Source organism: Natator depressus, chromosome 4 (genome assembly GCF_965152275.1).
Source record: "Natator depressus isolate rNatDep1 chromosome 4, rNatDep2.hap1, whole genome shotgun sequence".
Taxonomy (NCBI): domain Eukaryota; kingdom Metazoa; phylum Chordata; order Testudines; family Cheloniidae; genus Natator; species Natator depressus.
In genome coordinates, this window is record NC_134237.1 from 10363255 (window position 1) to 10379131 (window position 15877).

At 42.9% G+C, this 15877-nt stretch overlaps 1 protein-coding gene across 2 annotated transcripts in view; it reads left to right on the top strand.

Moving 5' to 3' along the window:
• Positions 1-15877, top strand: part of WRN (WRN RecQ like helicase) — a 113139-nt gene that overhangs the window by 69453 nt on the left and 27809 nt on the right. For both annotated transcript variants that reach the window (XM_074950380.1, XM_074950382.1), the window contains exons 19-25: positions 455-629; positions 3162-3343; positions 4070-4171; positions 4528-4620; positions 8866-9007; positions 13932-14102; positions 14182-14279. In XM_074950380.1, coding sequence (XP_074806481.1) covers positions 455-629; positions 3162-3343; positions 4070-4171; positions 4528-4620; positions 8866-9007; positions 13932-14102; positions 14182-14279 — 963 coding nt within the window. The remainder of the gene's footprint in view (positions 1-454; positions 630-3161; positions 3344-4069; positions 4172-4527; positions 4621-8865; positions 9008-13931; positions 14103-14181; positions 14280-15877) is intronic.

The window sequence follows — 15877 nt, forward strand, 5'->3', positions numbered from 1 at the left end:
TGTGATTCGCACAAGACGTGCACTAGACAGAACATCACACGGGAGAGTTGTAATGTGGCAGCAATATATGATATTGGTAAACCTTTAGAATTTTTCAGGTAACAAATACTATAGAAATGGAAGAGATCTTATCTTTTCTGAACTGCTTTGTGTCCGACAAGATCCTTACTCTGGCTAAGAATCCAGGAAGAGATCCTTAGCTGGTGTTAATTGTCATAGCTGTATGGAAGTCGATGGAGTGATAGCGGTTTGAATCAGCTAGATATCTGCCCCTAGAGAGAACATCTTAAAAATAAATGAGAAGAATAATGCAGACTTTGAAGCTGCTAATGCCCAAGATAATGAAGAGTTGCTGCAAAATCTACAGCCCGGCAGCCCTTAGTCTGCTGAGTCAGATGTTGAATGTGTGGTTCACAAGAGGCTTGTTTATTTGTGATATTATTATTTTCCTTAGCTCTACATATGAGTTTGAAGGACCCACTATCGTTTATTGCCCTTCAAGGAAGACCACTGAACAAGTAGCTGCTGAGCTGATGAAATTAAACTTGTCCTGTGGCACATACCATGCTGGCATGGGAATCAAAGCAAGGAAAGATGTTCATCACAAGTTCATGAGAGATGAAATTCAGGTATAAATTCGTACTACAGGACGATGTTCTGTAGCAAATGGGTTAGTTATTCCTTTGACATGTACAGAGTGAGAGAATTTTGAAATATCAGTCTTTTTCAAATTTACTTTTACCTTTGACATTATGGGCAAGGAAACTATCCCTTGGATTCCACAGTGACATAATTTCTGACCTTCATGTTAACCTCGTTTTACTTTATAAAGATCTTAAACATACACATCATCCTCAGTCTTTCCTGGCTGTACAGTCTACAGTGTATAATTAGGAGTGACTTTTCTCACTGCTAATGTGCAGTCAGTCATTCTGTCACATAGATCACAATAATGTCGCAGGAAATGAAGAGTACCCCATACCACTATTTTATAACATTCTACTTTTGGGCTGCTTGGTGGGTAAATTGTGTATTTTTAAATGGCCCCATACTAAGCTCCTCTGTGTACGCTTAGCCTCATTCACATATATTCTTTCTCTTGTCTTTCTGGGAAAAAGCCAAGGCAGGAGATGCATTTCTATCCATTATCCTATTTTGAAAATTAATATTATATCTTCAGGTTTTGACTAGTCCCTGAAGTGGAATATTATTTTGCTTAAATGCCATGTATTTTTGCAACAGTAAGATCTTCATGTTGCCATGGGAAATCATTAGGAGGCTGTAGAAAATTTCTCGTGAATTGTTCTGGGTTAATGAATGGAACTTCTGTGATTTATTATGATTGTGTGCTGTTACAATTGAGCCTACAACTTTACCCGAATTGTGCTCAACTGTAAAAAGTATGTAAAATTCATAAGATGTTACAATAACCTATAATAACAAATGTTGAGAGAGAAAAAAGTATAAAAGGGAGACAGAATAACTGAATTGGTCATTTTTATTATGTCTCTGATCTGAAAGAGCTTTGCAAACATGTATTTGTTACTCCTGGGGGAATTCTGTGCCACTGCTTGTGCGCAGAATTCATGTCCCCTGCAGATTTCTTTGCTTCCCCGCAGAAAAATGACTTTCTGACAGGGAAGCAAAGGGAAGCTACAAGAGCAGTCACGCACCACTCCCTAGCAGCACAGGTACATCATTTCATGTATCTGGAGCAGCCGGCAGAGAGGTAAATCACCGCGGGGTTGTGGACGCCCCATCCAGTGACTCCTACCCTGAGCTGAGATCAGCGGCTAGTCCCAGCTGGGCTGGAGGCAGGAGAGGACGGGACACTCTCTTCCCCTGCAACACCTGGCTAGGGCTGTCAGATCCACACCCAGAAACCTCCCCCAGTTGCAGGAAGATCAGCATCCTTTCCTGCTTCCTCCCCCCATCGCTCCTCAGCTGTGGTGGGAGGAATCACTGTATGGGGAGCCGCTCCCACATACACCCAACCCCCATGCATCTGGACCTCCCATACCCAGACACCCCTGCTCAGCCTCACGCATTACATGTCGAACTCCCCTAGCCCTCCAAACCCGAACTCCACCCCCATTGAACCTCAACCCCTGCATCTGGAGCCGCCTTGCACCCAGACCCCCTGCCTCTGGACCCTCCACCCGGACCACCCCCAACTGAGCTTGCTCCACTCAAACCCCCACCCTGATGCCCATCCTCTGCACCACCCTGAGCCCCCATATCCAGACCCCCCACACCGCTGACCACCAACTAGCTGCACCCAGACCCCCCACTCCTCCAGCACCCTCCGCTGAGACCCCCACATCCAGACCCCTCTGCTGAGCCCCAGCCACCTTCACCTGGAAGCCCCTGCAGAGTCCCATTGCCCTGCACCTGAAACCCCCCCAACGAGCCTGTGTGCATCCAGATCCCCCAACACCTAGGCCCTGCATTGAGCTGCCTGCACCCAGGTTGTCCCACACAAAATCCTCTCACCCCACACCTGAATCCCTCCACACTGAGCCCCTCCACACTTGGATCCTGCCTGGTTGAGCCTGCCTGCCCACACCTGGCATAGAGAGGCAGGGCCCCAGGAATTATGCGGTCAGATCAGGTGTCAGGTGCAGCCTCACCGCTGAGTCCATGTCCTGGGGGTGGGGAGGCTGTAGGGTGATCTCCCACCTTCATGCAGCCAGTGGCCTGTGCTCTCCAGTGTCATGCTGGAGCCTCTGCATTTATTTATTGGCAAATAAAACTTGCAGAATTTTAAAATATTGTGCACCGAATTTTTAATTTTTTAGCACAGAATGCCCTCAGGAGTAAAAATTTGTATATCCATATTATATATGGATAATCTCAATCTCCAAAAGTACAGTGACTTGTTCTGTTGGTGGTTGAACCCAGTGTTCCTAACTTCTCATCCGCTGCTCTAAGCATCTCTGTTGACTCATTATGACTGTGATTAATGATGTGCTTATGCTGCTACCAATACATGACTCCTTACTGACAGCAGTATAGAAGCTGAGTGTGATTTGCAGCTACTAAACTTTAGGCTGAATTTGAATCCATGGCACAAAAGTCATTACACACTGTGTGGACACTAATAGAGGTTTAGACACATGTTTAACTTAGCTGTAAAAGTATATGTTATGATTATTTCCCAGTGCATTGTGGCTACTGTGGCCTTTGGAATGGGTATCAATAAAGCAGACATCCGGAGAGTTATTCATTATGGTGCCCCTAAGGAAATGGAATCCTACTACCAAGAAATTGGAAGGGCTGGCCGTGATGGGCTTCCCGCTTCTTGTTACGTATTTTGGACTGCAGCTGATATGACTTTTAACAGGTATACTATTGGGAACAGCCTGGGGTCATAGGAAACTTTTTCATTCTGTAGCCAGAATTTACTATCATGAATGAGCAGAAGGGGGGCAGGTTTAAAATGTTTGCCAGTAGTGAAGATACTCTGTTGTTTTTGCTATATGGGGTCTTCACTTAATTATATGTGAAAACACTCGTTATGCAATGATATCCTCCAGGAACACAGTATGCGTCCAGCAGTCCTCTGCTTCGTCCCGCCCAGCTTCCTGAGAGGGTCCATGATGTGAAGGCAGGTAGTGGTCAGGATGCTAAGTACAAGGCCTGTTGTTATTTTTGGAAAACATATACTTAAAAGCAACGTGAATTCAGTCTTCCCCTAAAACTGACCTGTTCAAGTTTGGACTTCTAGATAGTCCGTGCACCATCCTTTTAGTCCCTTAGTCTAATTGCCACTGATGATAATATGTCAGTGGTTCTCTTACAAAGACACCCACAGAAAGGAAGATGACCGAAAGGTCTCTCTCATCTCCATCTCCATCCTCCTCCCGCTTCCCCGGATCTTGAAGGTTTAGTGTGTTGTGCTGTAGGGAACGACTTTTTGTGGAGCACTGTCGAACTACAGATTGAGAACCACTGCTGTGTATGAAATAGGTTGAATATGGTAGGTACTGTGAGTATGCTGTCACTATTAGCTCAAAGAGAAACTTGTGGACAAGTGTTTAAGCTTATTTGTTTTTTGTTTTAACGGCAGACATCTTCTAAATGAGATACATAATGAAGGATTCCGACTATACAAATTAAAGATGGCGGCAAAGATAGAGAAGTACCTTAACTCAAACAGCTGCAGGAGAAAGTGAGTATTATATTTTACTGCGCGTTTTCTGTAAGTCCACAGTACGCAATTAGTATTAGCCATTGCAGTTCAGTCACAGCTGACGATGTAGCTACATAACTTAAATACTTTGCAAAAATGCAATTTTATTTTAAAAAGTGATATTTACCATCTTTTGCATAATTAAATACCAGCATTAGGAACTTCTGATTTACTTTTTAAAAACAAACGTCCTTATCTCTGGTGAAATCAAGTGCAAATAATTGGCTCCCAGGTGAATCAATTAATGATGATGATTTCAACTCATTGTTTTTTGCAATGAATTTAACATGTAAATTCTTGTTCTTTTATTTAATTCTCAATGTTCCCTTGGGTAGAATCATCTTGTCTCATTTTGAAGACAAACAACTCCGGAAGGCCTCCTCTGGCATCATGGGAACAGAAAAATGCTGTGATAATTGCCGGTCCAGGTAAATGTTCCTCCCTAAAGACTACTGTGTTTAGAACATCTATCTTCCTGTAACATACAAGACAAATGAAAATAAGTACATCAGTAATTTCTCATAATAAAATATTCTGTTTTTTTGTGCACTTCCGTATGTGAGTATTCTGATCAATACAAAAAGCCTCCTGAAATTTGCTTTTGTGTTTGAACAGCAGTGTCTGTTGTTGTTGTAGGCTTATCTTGGTACTGGAGCATGACAGGAGGCAATGCATACGCACCCCACCAAATCCCAGATTGTAGTAAAGCCTGTAACAAAAGATCACTGCTGCTATTAAAATGTTTTGGGTTTTTTTTAAGTGACTTATTACAATACTCTTGAAGACTGTAAAATAAATTTTATGTTTCCCACCTTTTTAAAACCTTGGTATCTGCCTCACAGAATTAATTCTGAAGAAAGTTTAAAAGCTGTGTGTGCCAGCAAATTTTTCTTATCCGGCTTGACTGTCAAAGATTCCAAGGCCACAAGTGACCATTGTGGTCATCTAGTCTGACCTGCTGTATCACACAGGCCATAGAACTTCTACAAAATGATTCCTAGAACAGGTCTTTTAGGAGACCATTCAAATCTTGATTTAAAATTGTCAGTGATGGAGACTCTGCCACGACCCTTGGTAAGTTGTTTCAATGGTTAATTACACTCACTGTCAAAAATTTATGCCTTATTTTCAGTCTGAATTTGTCTAGCTTTAATTTTCAGCCATTGGATCATGTTATATCAGGGGTTCTCAAACTGGGGTTCGTGACCCCTCAGGGAATCGCAAGGTGGTTACTTGGGGGTCCCGAGCTGTCAGCTCCATGGGGCTGGCAGCCCCAACCCCCCATTAAATTAAATTACCCACCTCCTGTTTTTAATTTATAAGGGGGGGGCCACACTCACAGGCTTGCTATGCGAAAGGGGTCACCAATACAAAAAGTTTGAAAACAACTGTGTTATACCTTTCTCTGCTAGATTGAAGAGCCCATTATTAAATATTGGTTCCCCATGTAGACTTATAGACTGTGATCAAGTCATCCCTTAACTTTCTCTTTGTTAAGCTAAATAGATTGAGCTCTTTGAGTCTGTCACTATAAGACAGGTTTTCTAATCCTTTAATCATTCTCCTGGCTCTTCTCTACACCTTCTCTAATTTATCAACATCCTTCTTGAATTGTGAGCACGAGAATTAGACATAGTATTCCATCGGTGGTCGCACCAGTGCCAAATAGTGTGGTAAAATAACCTCTCTGCTCCTACCTGAGATTAACCTGCTTATGCATCCCAGAATTGCATTAGCTCTTTTGGCCACAGTATCGCACTGGGAGCTCACGTTCAGCTGATTATCCACCACAACCCCCAAATCGTTTTCAGAGTCCCTGCTTCCCAGGATAGAGTCCTCCATTCTGCAGATATGGCTGACATTCTTCATTCCTAGATGTATACACTGACATTTAGCCGTATTAAAACTCATATTGTTTCCTTGTGCCCAGGATACAAAGCAATCTAAGTCACTCTGTATCAATGACTTGTCTTGGTTATTGACCACTCCCCCAACTTTTGTGTCATCTTTATTAGTGATGATTTTATGTTTTCTTCCAGGTCATCAATAAAAATGTTCAATTAGCGTAGGGCCAAGAACTGATCCCTGTTGGACCCCACTGGAAACACAACTGCCCAATGACTATTCCCTGTTTGTTTACATTTTGAGATCTATCAGTTAGCCAATTGTTAGTCCATTTAATGTGGCATGTTAATTTTATATCTTTCAGGTTTTTAATCAAAATGTCATGCAGGGCCAGGTCAAACGCCTTACAGTATCCTCAACACTGTTATCTTTATCAACCAAGCTTGTAATCTCATCAAAAAAAGATATTAAATTAGTTTGGCAGGACCTATTCTGTGTAAATCCATATAATTAATGCAAATCAGCATTACCCTCCTTTAACTCTTTATTAATCAAGTCCTTTATCAGTCACTCCATTATCTTTCCTGGGATTGATGTCGGACCAACTTGCCTATAATTACCCAGGTCATCCCATTTACCCTTTTAAAAAAATTGGCACAACATTATGTTTCTTCCCGTCTCCTGGAACTTCCCCAGTGCACTGAGACGTATTGAAAATCAACATTAATGGTCCAGCAAGCTCCTCAGCCAGCTCTTTTAAAACTCTCTTGCATGCGAGTTATCTGGACCTGGTGATTAAAAATGTCTAATTTCCTCCTGAGATATTAGTGGAATGAAAAGAATAGTGTCATCACCATATGATTAGACTAATCATCAGGTTTTTTTTCCCCCAAATACAGAACAGAAATATTTTTAAACACTTCTATCTTTTCTGCATTATTCATCATTCTACCATTTCCATCTAGCAGAGGAACAATACCATTCTCAGGATTCTTTTTGTTCCAAATATATTTTAAAAATTTCTTCTAATTGTCCTTAGCTCTGCTGGTACATACATTTCTCCTTGTGTCCCTTTACTTCCCTTATCAATTTTCTACAATTCCTAACTTCCGATTTATATTCATTACTAACAACTTCCCCTTTCATCCATTTGCTATAAACCAGGTTGGTTTTTAACCAGCACAGTCTTCTTCCTTGACTGCGGCTTTTTAGGCATCTAGTAAGGTGTTCTTAACTCTGCTATTTCATGGAGTCTTCTATTGCGACTTGAACATATGTTCCATTAATGTTGATATTAGTTACATGCATGTGTCAAGGGGAGATAAGACCACTACGTGTTTGAGTAACATCAATAAAAGTAGAAATGTCTTTCATTCTTGAACTTGTAGTAGACTGTGTGTCTGTATTCCCTGGCAGTGTAAGAATTCTGGTATAAGGCATCTAGATCAGTGGTTTTCAAACTGCGGGTCGCGACCCAGTACTGGGTCACGGAATGTAAGGCACTGGTCAGCACCCCGACCGAGCCATTAAAAGTCCTGTCACATCAGAAAGTACCTGTTCTGATACCACGTTGCGCCCTGGAAGTGGCCAGCAGCTGAGCACTGGCTCCGCATTCCCATTGGCTGGGAACCGGCCAATGGGAGCTGTGGGGGGCGGTGCCTGCGGACGACAGCCATGCGGAGCCACTTGCGTGCCTCTGCCTAGGAGCCAGACCTGCTGCTATCCGCTTCCAGGGTGCAGCACGGTCTGCAGTGCCAGGACAGGCAGGAAGCCTGCCTTAGCATCCCTGCTGCGCTGCTGACTGGGAGCCACCCGAGGTAAACCTGCATCCCAACCCCAATCCCCTGCCCCAGCCCTAAGCCCCCCACAGATCCGGAGCCCCTTCCTGCACCCCAAACCCTTTATCTTTGGCCCCACCCCAGAGCCTGCACCCCAACCCTCAGCCCAGAGCCCCCTCCCACACCCTAAACCCCTCATTCCCGGCCCCACCCCACAGCCTTCACCCCCACACCCCAAACTCCTCATCCCCAGCTCCCTTGGGTTGCGGACATCAACAATTTTCCTCAACTGGGTCACCAGAAAAAAAAAGTTTGAAAACCACTGGACTAGTTGTACTCCACTGCTCTCAAAGGAAAGTAATCAGTTCAGCTATGCTTCTTGTCTGTTCACAAATTATGGGATAATCCCTTAGCTGCACTGTAGTTGTGATTAGAGCAGAATTTTATTTTAGAGATGATTTTTCATTGTGCCCTAAATCTACATGCAAAGTCACATTGGCTTTAAAATTTCAATGCCAGTAAAAGGTCGTGGCTTAAGTTTGTGTTAATTTTGGGGTGGTTTGAGAGAGAGAGCCCTCCCCACTCCCACCACATGACCTGCTTTTAATTTTTTCTGGTGTTTTCTTTCCCCATGTACCTGAAGAGAACTGTGGCTACAACCCACGTAAAACTTTTATGTCAGGACTTCCCTAACCCCATGGTAGCTAAATGCAAAAAGCGGTGTAAAAGCAACTTGAAAGCTGTTGGGTAACACATTAGAACACTTAAGACGTTCAAAGGATTAAGAGTTGTTCACCCAGTGCTAACTCTGCTACAGGTCGTCAGGCACAAGTTAGTGTTGCCAACACAGTTCTACCTCATGGAATTTTGACTTTTGTATCTTGAACACTAGATTTTTGCATTTAAAGGTATATTTAATTGCATATTTAAATGTAAAAGCTGTAATTCAAACATATGCTTTCTATATTTAACTATATTTTAATAAATAACACCCTTATTTCTGAGTGTTTAGCACTTGGCAGTTAATCTTTGTTTTCTTGTGCATGTTAGAACCCTTTGCTGCACTATTAACAGTGACACAGAAGAGAGTTTGCAGGACTTTGGTCAGCAAGCGTACCAGCTGATGTCTGCAGTGAGGGCTTTAGACGAGAAGTTTGGAACTGGAGTTCCGGTTTTGTTTCTCCGAGGATCTGTAAGTTTTTGGTTAAAATTTGTTGTGTATTTTTGGTGTGGAGGGATAGCGTTCCTGTGATAGCCCCCTCCCCTTCTTCCTGCTCCCAAAAACAATACACACATTTCACTTTATAGTACCTCTCTCCCCAACCCCCGCAAAGGCCACTCTTACAGTGTAATGCGCCTTCCTCTAGAGAAAGGCTGAACAGACTAATTCAGTAGCACTGGTGTGTTAGCCCTGGAGCTGCTCTTTATTATTATAATGGATTGTCTGTATTGCAGTAGTGCCTATAGACCATGGCCCTTACTGTGTACAATGAATAAGCTGATGGTCTCTGCCTCCAAAGAGTTTACAATTTTAGGCTCCTTTTTCTAAAGGTTAAACATTCAACATTCCCAGCCCTTTCTGGCCTAAGAGTTTGGATCCAAACTAAGGTCCTGTACTTAGCAGTGTATTGAGCTGCCTCTAAACCTCTTGACTGTCTTTTTCTGGGTTGTTTATAGTCAGCTTTTGAACAAGTGGAAATAACCTCTAAAACTAGAGGGGTGATCAAAACTTTTCCACTACCTGTGAACATTTTACCTGCAATTTAATCGCTTGTATTGTTTATAGCAACTGAAATACTTTTCTAATGGGAGGAGGTATTCTTCTCTTCATGCAGGTGTGTAACTTCCATTAACCCTAAAAGGGGCTGTTTGTTTACAGTGAAGGGAGAATACATCTTTTTGTTCTCTAAATTTCTAAGTAGGTAGCCTGTTGACTGGTGATTGAGTAGAGTAGAAGATTATGCTTGTGTTAATGAGCACTTTTGTCTTGCTGACTTAATATGGTGGGTGGGGTTGAAGCAAGGCACATTGAATGATTTATACAGATCTTTACATGTAAAGGCTTTTTAAACATCATGGGGAAAATAATCACTGAAGAATGAAATATGAAGACAGTCACAAAACAAACATTTTGAAAAAGAGTGTGTTTTTAGCTTGGAAGAAAATTACTTGTTAATAGTAGGGAAATACTTGATTAAATTTTTCCCTTTATTAGGAATAACTCATGTTAAAAACTTGGCATTGATATATTTAATAAAATATCTGGATCACAGTTTATATGCCTCTTTTTCTTTTTTTAAGTCAGAAGGCTTTGTAATGTGAAACTTGCAGACTACCCCAAACAGCAATGCAAATGGTAATGAAAATTATCTCCAGCTGTAAACTTCAGCTTAACTGCTGTCTATAATGTTTTTACTTTTTTGTAAAAGGTGTTCTTAAGACTTTGAAAGTTGTGTAATAAGACTAAGTATCCTAAAAAATCCTAGGAAATAACCCATCCTTATCATAAGATATCTAAATACTTTAAAAGGTTTGTGTCAAGTTCATGAAGAATTGTGCTGTCTTGGATTTTATTTAACCTAGCAGTGTCTTTTCATAACAAATAGGTACAGGTGGGCTCCTAGACAGACTTCAGGTGGGTCACAAGAGAGATCAGATTTCACCTATTATTTGAAAACTGAGTCCGCATACGGTACTGAACAAGTCCTCCTGGGAGTCTTCAAATTAAGAAGTTGCCTTGACTGAAATTTTATACCACCGCTGCTAGAAAAATATGCAACTTTAGAACATGACCACATTAATAAACTGAAATAATGTGGGTACTGAAATAATGTGAGATACTCTAGGCTCCAAAATCTTTGTGGCCACTCATGTGAATACCTTTTAGTCATAATTCTAATGTTTAATAATATCTAAGATGTTAGTCATTGTTTCAGCTAATTACAGTTGAAATACTGTAAGTCCTATTTATATGGCAGTATCTAGTAAAACTCTAGATGAAAAATTCATTGTATTACACATTTTTGTGTACTTTAAATGTAAGTATTGTTTTCAGTGAGCACTTCTTGAAAGTAAGTATTGCACATTACGTAGCCTTACAATATATATTTTAGAGAATAATTTATATGGTATAGTACCTGTAAATAAAAGTCCATTCTTTTTAAACTTCAAAAATCCATAAATGAAAATGTTTAAATGAAGGCATTACAGAAACAAAATCAGGAACATAAATGTCCATGCTTCATTCCAATTTTGCAAACAAATTTTGAATCTGCAGATCAACAGCCAGATTTCCAGTATATTTTATACATGTGAATTGGGTTCACATCTTATCAAATATAAGAGATAAAGAACTACCAAGAATCAGCAAGAAAAAAGAATTGAATGAAGGTGTCTCAATGTGACAGTATGAAAGACTGGCAAAAAGAAGTATAAAACACCATGTTTCAGTGATCTCAGCAGTGTCACATAAATGTGGTGCTCTGTGCAGTTACCCAAGTCACACAATTTATTAAGTGCCCCTTTTCCCCAGAAATTGTTCGAGGTCCTTTTCAGCCCTAAGTTTCTCTAATTCTATGACTTCTGCTGTCTGGTGTTTGAGTTCCACTGGAACTCCACTCCTCAGTCGGCACATTTGCCTTTAAGCAAGGCCACTTTCATCTGTTTAGTGGCTAATCTCAGATTAGGACAGGTGAGTTCTCAATTTTTGACAGATTGCTTAATGGAGCAAGATGCTCCTGGAATACAGTCTCTCTCCTGGGGACCAGATAGGGAAATCAGGAATGTGTCTCATGATGTTTGATAGTCCTGTGACTTTATGTACGTACGCATTTACAGAATTTTTTTTGTTTGCTTGACTTTTATAAAAATGCTCCCAGTTTTCCTTCTGGGCACATATACAACCATTTAGAAACTGAAACAACCAATAGACCAAAGGTCAACCCTCGGAAGAACTACTCTGTCCCCAGAAGAACAGAAACTAAGCCAGCTCAGGTGCCCTCCCTGAAGCAAAACCCTGTGTGAGTAGTACAAGGTTCAGCTATGTCTTGTAAATCAACCAAGTCAGGAAAACAGTTTCCACATCAAGTCCTCCACTGAGAATGTTCTGCTTCCAGTCTCTCAACATTCAAATATGTCTGAACTGTCTGAAGATGGTGCATTGGGAGAGAGAGTCTGTGAGGCATCTGAAACACATACCCTAGAGGGCTTTTGTAGATAAAAGTCAGCGCCTTGCATTGTACCCAGAAGCAAATAGGTAGGTGGACAGTACAGTTTGCAGAGCGCAGGTGAGATCTGCTGCATATGGCAGGGGTCACTAAATAAATAGATATGTGCATGCAGTCTGCCATGGCTGAAGGTAGTCAAGATGCCAGTAGGCTCGTTGAAGTAGTTCAGTTTGGATATCGAAGGCATGAATGACCATGGACATATCACAGACATATCACAGAGGAGGTGCCTTTCTCCTTTTCTGTCTCTAGTGCAGGAACTGGCACATGTCATCCACAGAGTCGTTAGTCTGTGATACTCTTTGTCAATTCTGTCCTCCACACAACTAGCCCTTGACTCAGTCCCCTGGAGAGTGGAATGACACTACTCCCTAGAGACCTGGTGCACCATGACCTTACCATCACAGACCACTAGGTCTGCTCTTAGCCTGCACTCATCCCAGATACAGATTATGGCAGGAAGGAATAGGAGCTAACAAGAAGTAGGAGACCCTAGCCTGTACCAGGAAATGTCACCTCCTTTCTTGATCACTGTGGACAACACTAGCACCTGTAACCTGGGTGCCATCTTCAATTCAGATCACTCTAGATCTTCACATCTGGGGTATGCCTAAATCTTGCCTATTCTTTCCGCATAGCATATTTAAGATATGGCCTTTCCTGACCATCCACACAGCTAAACTCTCAGCCAAGCTCCCATCATCTCACATCTTGATTACTGAAGCATCTTTCTCTCTGGCCTTGACAGATGCCATCTTGATACATTGAGAATGTTGCTGCATGGATCATTTTCTTAGCCCATCCCTTTGACCAAGTCACTTCTCTCTTTGAATTCCTCCATAGGTTCTCCCTTCTCTGTTGCATTGAACATAAGCTGTTGGTCTTCACTTTTACGGCCCTTCGCGCCTTATTGCCCCAGACGTATTATCTCATATTCACTTTCGGGATGTTGACAACATCTTCTAGTTGGGACATGATGTCAGCTTCCATCGTCCACTGGTTAAGTTTTCAAACAAGCGCCTTCATGCTTCCGCCCATGCTGCCCATCATGCTTGGGAAGAGCTACCTCATTATCCGCCTTCAAACCCTCCTTAAACCTCTCCTCTGCTGCGCTGCCTATAAACCCCGCCCCACTCTCAGTTTGTCTGCTGGCTTGTTGAGGCCACAGCCAATGGCTCTAGTGCCCCCAGAGGGTGCATGAAGCATCTCCCCTGCACAGTTCTGCGTCCAGAAGGGTGCTGGGAGAAGGGTGGCCCCTGCTGGACCCCATTTTACTCTGTCCCCCATGGTGCAGCAGTCCCTGTTTTGGCTGCTTCTGCCCCTACCAGCTGGAGTCTCTGACTGGCTCTTCTCTGCAGTCCACCCAAGGGGAGGAGGGAAGAGGGATGCAACCTGGGTCCTTGTGCCTTCAGGATTGGGGTCTTCTCTGTACTGGGTTCAGGAGATGCTAGTGGGAGTGGTGGCCCTGGATCCTAGCAGACAAGTAAATTGTGGCCACAGTCCTTAGGCAGTCTTGGCAGAAGGCCCCAAAGTGGAATGAATAGGCACAGAGGAAAGTACCCTGGTCACCACTCCAGGTGACAGCAGTGAGGTACATTGGCATGGCCCTTGCTCTAACAAGGGACAAAGGGAAGGATTCAGATTCAACGGTTTCAAATTCAGCCATTTTTAATGGGTATTAAATGACTTTGCCAAACATATTCTCATGTTTGGAGGGGTTCTCCCATATTTCTGGCATTTTCAGTCTTCTTCAACTTTCAGTTCCTCATTTTAGTAATGATGGCTTATATTCATACTGGACTGCATGACTATTTCTGTGCTTCACCAGTTATGGTGGAGTAGTTTTTCTAGGAATTAAGGAGTCTGACCAAAATGTTTGAATGATTTCAGAATTCCCAGCGTCTTCCAGACAAGTACCGAACTCATGCTCTCTTTGGTAGTGGAAAGGACTGGCCAGAGAATTGGTGGAAGGCTTTGGGCCGACAGCTCATCACTGAAGGGTTCCTTAAAGAAGTTTGTGGTCGAAGCAAATTTGCAACTCTGTGTGAGCTTACTAAAAAGGTAATCTTGTTGTAAAACCTTCCTGTGAGAGGTTTCTTTTGGCAATGTAAAGTTGAGTGACTTGGTCTGTATCCCACAGGGTAGAGACTGGCTCTGTAAAGCTAGGAGTGAGTTGTGTCGGACTCTTCTGCTACAGCCCAGTGAAGAACTATATCTTAGGAAACCTCACACCCAAAGGTAACCACAGCCATATATGTTATGCATGTGTCACTTCTATGTTGCGGGAACAAATATGTGAATCCCACTACTGAAGACTTTCTGTGCCAAGCAGGAGGTTTCTGCACTAAGGGGTTTTTTGTTTGTTTGTTTTTTTGCGGGGGTGGGGGATGTCTCTTGGGCACAATCTTGCTTGCATAAGAGGGACTACGCTCCTCAGAATCAATGGTTCCCTCCTCCTTGGGGACCACCCCAGTTTCCATATTACCTCTCATGCTGGACTTACTTGGGCTATGGGGGATCCATATATATGACATCCCAAATCTCTGTGATCCCACTGGGAGTCTAGACAGCCCTCTCCATGCAGAGAATAGCCTGAACTGTCTCAAGAACTAATTGAGGAAGAGGAGGAACCGTATCATGTGGAACCACCAGCTCCAACAGAGTTGTCATCTTCATTGCCAGACAAGGAGTTTCGTTGGCTTCACCATCACCCCCTGATGGTTACAAGCAATTTCAAAATCTTCTGAGGAGGGTCACGCACACGCTCCAGATCCTTCCAGAGGAAGTGCAGGACACCCCTCATAAACAATTGGACGTTCTCTAGTGAGCTAGTCCCCAGTAAGGTGGCACTTCCCATTAATGACGCCATCTAAGGGTTAGTTTACGGTAGAAGCGCTATAGTAGGGCTACACTGTTGTGGTGTGTCTGGTGAAGATGCTCTATGCTGACGGGGGAGAGCTGTCTCGTTGGCCTAATAAAACCACCTCCTTGAGAGGCGGTAGCTGTGTTGGAAGAAGCTCTCCCGCCAACCTAGCGCTGTCCAGACTGGGACTTAGGTTGGTGTGGCTCAGGTCAGGAGTGGCTTATTCACTCCCCTGAATGACATAAATTATACTGTCATAACCTGTAGTGTAGACAAGCCCTTACAACCAGCCAAAACAGTCTGGCCACTTGTGCTCCTGCTCGAGAAACAACAGAAAAGTAGTACTTTGTGTCATCTAAGGAGGTGCCCTTAGCCTCATGTTCCTTAGTCCACCTATCAGTGAAGATTGCCTTTCTGGTTGCCATCACTTCAGCTAGAAGAGTAGGTGAAGTGGGGGCCCTTATAGCTGAGCCACCTCACACAATCTTCCATAGATGTTTCCCTGAGATTACACCCAAAATTCACCCCCAGAGTAGTCTTGGAATTCCATCTAAATCAGACCATTCTCTTACCGGTCTTCTTCCCAAAGCTGCATGCCACCAGTGAGGATAGGAAACTTCACTCTGTGGACACTCGTTGAGCCTTGGCATTCTACCTGCAAAGGACTAAATCCTTTAGACTTTCCCAAGACTGTATCCTTCGCAGAGCAAGTTAGGGTGAAACAATCTCTTCTCAGATACTTTTGGGCTGCATCCTGCTGTGTTATGAGTTAATGGCTACCTTTACCCTGCAAGGTGTGAGGGCCCACTCAACCAGAACCCAGGCTGCATCGGTAGCTTCAGTTAAAGATGTTCCTCTCCTGGAAATCTGTAAAGCTGGAAGTTGGGGTTCTGCTCATTACCCCCGGTGCAGGCTTCTACAGCTGATGCCTCCTTTGGCAGAGTAGTCCTCCAGTCGATGATACAGCAGGGTT